The sequence below is a fragment of the Contarinia nasturtii genome, unplaced genomic scaffold (assembly GCF_009176525.2).
Source record: "Contarinia nasturtii isolate CC-2019 unplaced genomic scaffold, AAFC_CNas_1.1 Cnas_scaffold_1182, whole genome shotgun sequence".
In the NCBI taxonomy this organism is placed as follows: domain Eukaryota; kingdom Metazoa; phylum Arthropoda; class Insecta; order Diptera; family Cecidomyiidae; genus Contarinia; species Contarinia nasturtii.
This window is the reverse complement of record NW_022198526.1, coordinates 940351-946350: the sequence shown is the minus strand read 5'-3', so window position 1 is coordinate 946350 and position 6000 is coordinate 940351. Positions and strand designations below refer to the sequence as shown.

Here is a 6000-nt window from a genome sequence, read left to right as displayed (position 1 = left end):
TGCTTACGTGGAGCCTTTCCTCCAGTAGATTTACGAGCTGTCTGCTTGGTACGAGCCATTGTCAACTATGTCTAAATAAGGGAAAAAGTCGATTATTTTCTATATACATAAATTTCGAGTTAAAAATGGAGACTTATTTCAAAAACATATTATTACATAAGCTCGGTGTAAATATTGATAAGGTTACGAAGGAAAAAAAAACTACTTTAAATAGCTCTGATACGAAAAGCGCAATTTAAAAAAAATCGACGGAAGTAATAACATAAGTTAAGTTGACAGCAATTGATCGCGTTCAATACGAAAATAACATACAAGGAAATCGATTAAAGTAAAAGTAAGCCACAGTGCTACAGTGAACCGAGTCAAAGTTCGATGTAATATAATTGTTCGACTGTACGTGTAAATAGCGATGCTACCCAAGCGAATAAGAAGCAAAAAGAACCGGAAAAATGAACCCTCAAACGATTACACGAAACGATACACAAATGCAATCAACGGTTTTTTCATCAGTAGGAGACAAAGCCGCCACACACCAATGCAATTGCACAAGTACAACAAATCATGTTCAAACATGTTTGGTTGAAACATTTTCGTTATTTTAACGAATCGGAGAGAAAAGAGAATCGAGGAACACTATAGATGAGTCATTATGACGAAATCAAAATTGGGGAACTCAGTAAAAAACAATTATCTCATTCACCAATTCAAATGAAAAGGAATGAATTGATTAAATCGGTCAATCAATAGAAAATTCTCCGAAAATACTGAATAAGCTGATTTTTTAAAATACTTTCTTTGCCAAGAATAAAAGGTTTTACGGAAAATCACTTGAAATTTACGACCATGTAAATCGTTCATTTGCATGTGATGCGCGAGTGAAAAAATGTAGCTTGGAATCTACGAAATCGTCGGATTAAAATATTAAAAGTTCTTAGCATGTACTCCCTCCTGTTCTCTAAAGTCATCATCGTGCACACGCGCATATTTATCTGTTCAAAAATCGTTGCCCTCGACACAAACACATTCATGTGCCGCACAAATAGTGCACTCAAAATTTTGATGTTGTGTCTGCATTTGCGTGACTGTACCTCGACCACTTTTGTTTGCAATGCGAATAAGGTAGACGAAATTTCAAATGACATTGTAATTTACCTCAACTTTGAACGAAACATCTATGTTTTTTATGATTGGCAAAAAAACCATTGTTTACATATGCATTGAGTGTTTAATGGTAATTTTCCGAAGATTTCATTGAAAATGAGTTAAAATAAAATTGAAACGATTATAATTCTTGCATTGTGCATTGGCCCAGATATATGAGCTACAGTCATATAGAACACAACAACATTAGAGCCATATATTGATGGTATCATAATCACCGTATTGAACAGAATGTACGAACGAAACAAAAAAATAACAACACAGTGAATAAAAAAACAACGGTGTGAATGTATAATTGTGCGAAATGTGTGAAATTGCGTGGAGTGGGGGAGCCTCCGAAGCTGATATACTACGTAATTAATATTTTCAAATTACAATTCGCGTGCCCCATACAAAACACACTCGAATATATACATATCAAAGTGCCCATAGCACGACACACATATCTTCGGTCCAAACGACAGTATGCAATAAACAAGATGGCGACGGATGCCACAATAACGAACAATAGCGTTCGGAGGAGCGGAAAAATCTATTTTTCAAATAAATAGCATTCTCTATTTTTTCGGGCGAAAATATCTACCATTTCATACCAAATTTTTTGAAAACAAATTTTTCCTCACACTTTTTTAAAACACGTTTGGAATACAAAAAAAAAATTGATCGAAAAAAAAATTCACGAAACTATTCGTCACAAAGTGATTTCACAGTACACACAAAAAAATGAAATTTCGCTTCAATTCACTTACCTTTTGGAAAAATGTATTACTGTTTCGCGGGATTATGACGCACACACACGTTTGGTCTGTTGTCAACAATAGTGTTTATTTACGCGGGATGAACACGAGTTCTTTGCTGTTTACGCTATGAACTGAGAACATAAAATGAGAGAAACTCAACAACAAACCAGCTTTTAATGGTATTTGAAAACACATGTTGAGAGAGCATCAAATATTTTACATTCCACTCTCTCGTTACAACTATCTTGGTCCCTTTCGCACTCATTTTATGTATATTGCGTGCATTGGTTTTTCTCATACACTCTCGGCAGGCTTTCTCTCTTTCTCTGCTCGCTCTCCCTCTCTATTTGTTTCTGTTTCTCTTTTGTTCTGCTCATTTTCAACACATCATTCGAATTAGACTGAGAGAGCAAAGCATTTGGTGAAAAACAATCCTTTCACAATACTGTTTTGGCAGGAATTAACGCCATCTAGTACAATAAAGTGGAAGCCAACGTTTTCGAATGATTTTACAACGTTGAATGGCGTGGTTTCATATCACTATTTCAAATACCTTACTTAATATAACTTTTCTTCATTTTTTTTTTTTTTTGAATTTTCCGAAAAAGAAATAAGCGTGTTAAAAAATTTCAATGATTTTAAAATAAAAATCACAATTTCAGCGGAAAAATATTTTATTATATACTTTATTAAATAAATTTCATGAAAAAAGGCATTAGCCTTGAATCAATATAACATTTTTTCTGTCTTAAAATAAAACAAATTCCTTTTTATTCAAGAATATATACAAAAACAATGGGCCAAAATGTTCCGAACTCGGAAAAACTATATGTATTATTTCAAATTATTATTGTCGAATCAAATGTAATCGCTTATTTACAAAAGACTTCTTTGGACGTTTTAAATTGTTTGCATGTTATCTTTCATTCAGTTATTTTAATTGTGAATGGATATTTTAAACAAGATTGAATTGTTTATACGAAGTTGCTCCAACTAAAAATGCTATTGATTTTCCGTTTGATGGCTTGATCTGAACAAGTGTTTCCATATTCGAAATTCCAAAAACAATAACAGGCAATCAATTTTCCAACGAAAAAATAAAAGTCACCATTTTGTTGATTTTATTTTCATAACAAATTTATTTTTATTTAAAAAAATCTTTAATTTACTAAGTAGTTTGAAAAATTCTAAGCTAAACTCTAGTATTGCAAATAAATCTTTGATTCCGTTATTAGTTCGTCATTTGACGAAATCAACATTTTTTTGTAAAACTGATATGGGAAGTACAAATGTGCTGAAAATGGTTCTCAACGCGATTGGTGAGGAGATATAAAACAAAACGATCAACCATTTATAAATGAAAAGAATAGAGTTATTCTTAAATGATAAAAAAATATGTTCTAGAAATTAATGAAGCCATAAAATTAACCGCAATAATTTGGGCAAAGGAAATAACATTCTAATTTTGAATAAGTAGAAAGCATAAAATCACAGAGCTGAGGCCTTGCAAAAGTGTAGTAAATCTAAAAGCATGCGTGTGGTGAATAATCATTGTAAATTTAGTCGAATCTTCAATGTTGAAATTACTTTATCTTTATTCAACTCATTGAATGTAAATTGTATAAATGGTCAATCGATAAAAAAATTGTAATATTTATATAAGCAATATAATGGATATAATCAATTGTTTATTATAATAGATTTTTTGATTCGATGTATCTGTCCGTTCAATGCAAAACAAAAGATATAGAAATTGTAATTCGATATACAGCGTGTGAATTCTCTATAAATTATAAATCTATATAAATCAGTGATACTCAATGAAAATCGGCAATAATAAATGTTCACTTAATCGCTAAAAATACAAATCATTCCTTTTTTTATATAGCATTATGACTCGCTGTGTTTTCATTTTCCAATAGTGTTTTTTTTTTCATTTATTTTCCACTTAAAATCTTAAAACTGTTTCGCGTGCTCGTTCGCTCACTCTCGTCTCATCCAATCAAACTCAATCGGCTGTTTGTCTTTCGTAGTTGGGCTCGCCATGGGATTATGTTGTCCGGTTCGTCGTCACTAGCTTTGTGTAAATTATCGGTTGATGCATTAATTGGTGTGTTATGGTTGTTGTTGTTGATGTTGGTGTTGGTGGTGATGGTAGTAGTGGTGGTTGTAATTGTATTGGACGTTTGGTTATTATTAATTGTGTTATGATTGTTGTTGTTGTTTCGAATGTCATCGTTGTTAGTTTTATGATTGCTATTGTTATTGTTATTGTTATGATAATTATTGGAATTATGGTTAATATGTGATGAATGATTTGAGTTATTTAATGTTGAGAAATTGCTATTAATATCCTTGGATGCGGAGTTATGTCGGTCCTCCATTGCGCTGGTTATAAAGCTAATATTGTCAATTGAAACGGCACGTTGCGCTTGACGCATATGCCATGATTCCGACAGGCGAACGGACGTTTCTTCTACTTTGGGAGTATAAAGCGCAGCTCTGGATTCACACAAAATTGAAACCAATTTTGAATTTTCAAACAAATTTTGAGTAACCCCAATAAGCAATACCGGATATGTAAACAAAGAGAAAGAAAGAAAGAGAGTGAGAGAAACAATAGATGTTTTCGTTAGTTTCAACAAGCACACCACAGGGTCTTCATATTTATATACATAATATTCATATTAATATCAAACAAATAGAATGTAGACAATTACTTGAGCTTGTTTTCGGCTTCTTCACGTCGTGCCAATAGGTCACGCTTCCATTGTGGAATTGCCGACAAACGTCGATCTTCAGCTTCTTTGATCATTCGCACCTCAAACTCTTTTTTAGCACGCTCAGCTGCTTTCTTTGCCAACATTTGACGCTTCCAATCCGGTATTACGTTGCCCGCATTATCTTTCTCAGGAACCTAATGTGCGAAGAAATGTTGATGATTAATCTTAATTGAAAACTGGATTGAATTTTAAACAAAATCATCTACAAAAAAAAAAACACATTTCAAAAATTAAGATTGAAACCATTGAAAGAAAACAGTCACGCGATCCCATCATTCTACACATGTTAATTAAAATTTCACAAAATGTGCAAAATAAAAAAATAAAACACTTTTCAATCGTGCCATACCGTTTCGACAAAATGTGTTGCTGTAAATTGTTTGGTAATGTCTGTGTACGCGTCTTTGTCATACGATCCTTCCATTTTTGCCTTTTCTACTTTCATTTTTCGAATGCCATTGATGTCTTTTGACATTTTCAATTCAGCGATAAGGTCAGTTTTTTGCGATAAAAATGCTTCATTGGTCGATGATAAGCATTGCATGCTCATGCTTCGTGTTGGTGTTGAAAATGTTTTTGCTAACGGTTTATTTTCGATGCGTCGAAGCTGAACTGAGTTTAGATCCTGTATGGAAATAGCAGAGAGTGGTTGTTGTTGTTTGCGTGTGGCTGTATCTTGGGGCGGAGGTGGTGCTGGTATATTACTAGTTGTGCTGTTGAGTGTGTTTGTCTTGGAGTTTTGACCGTTTGATTCGCCATTTGTGGTTGGAATTGCAGCAATTGGTGGTGGCAATGGCGGCGGTCTTGGCGGCTCCGGACAAACCGTTTGATTCGATGCTAATTCAATTTTCATATAGTCTTCTGTATCTGTTGACCTGTTAATATTCACACATTCAATTAAATTATTTCATTATCTCTCAATGAGTTCATTTAACCAATTCAACACTAATGATGTTGGAATTAACTCTGGAAAAAGGTGTCGAAATGCATGCGATTTCAATTCACGAAGTTCATTGCTTCATGCTATTTTACTCTGTGATGATGTTATTTTTCATGATGAAAGAGAGTCGAAAGGGAGAAAGAAAGAGAAGAAGAAAATGAAAAAAAATTGTTTTCGCTTCGGGTATAAAATTTGTAACACCACCGTTTATTTCCGGTCTGATAATTTTTCGTTTGCACTGACCTCCTCTTTCATTCGTTCGCATCTTCATCTCATGTATTGTATGCTTTGCGAACATTTCTAACATCGCTACTGTATTCACCATATGTATATATCACAAAATACCATTCGTTACTTCAACTACTGCTGATTTTGC

The 6000-nt window shown here is 33.3% G+C and overlaps 2 protein-coding genes across 10 annotated transcripts in view; both read right to left on the bottom strand.

Annotated features, from left to right (window-relative positions):
* The window catches only part of LOC116344919 (histone H3-like), a 2758-nt gene extending 698 nt beyond the window's left edge, over positions 1-2060 (bottom strand). Inside the window, exons 1-2 of the mRNA XM_031773781.1 lie at positions 1911-2060; positions 3-71 (exon numbers count right to left, since the gene is read on the bottom strand). Of these exons, the coding sequence (XP_031629641.1) occupies positions 3-59 (57 nt within the window). The 5' untranslated portion in view covers positions 60-71; positions 1911-2060. The remainder of the gene's footprint in view (positions 1-2; positions 72-1910) is intronic.
* Positions 2061-2703: 643 nt separating this feature from the next.
* Positions 2704-6000, bottom strand: part of LOC116344843 (putative uncharacterized protein DDB_G0277255) — a 59100-nt gene continuing 55803 nt past the window's right edge. For 8 of the 9 annotated variants that reach the window (XM_031773638.1, XM_031773645.1, XM_031773636.1 and 5 more), the window contains 3 exons: positions 5034-5559; positions 4622-4818; positions 2704-4403 (listed from right to left, as the gene is read on the bottom strand). In XM_031773638.1, coding sequence (XP_031629498.1) covers positions 3896-4403; positions 4622-4818; positions 5034-5559 — 1231 coding nt within the window. In that variant the 3' untranslated portion in view covers positions 2704-3895. The remainder of the gene's footprint in view (positions 4404-4621; positions 4819-5033; positions 5560-6000) is intronic. The other variant, XM_031773640.1, reaches the window with a different exon arrangement.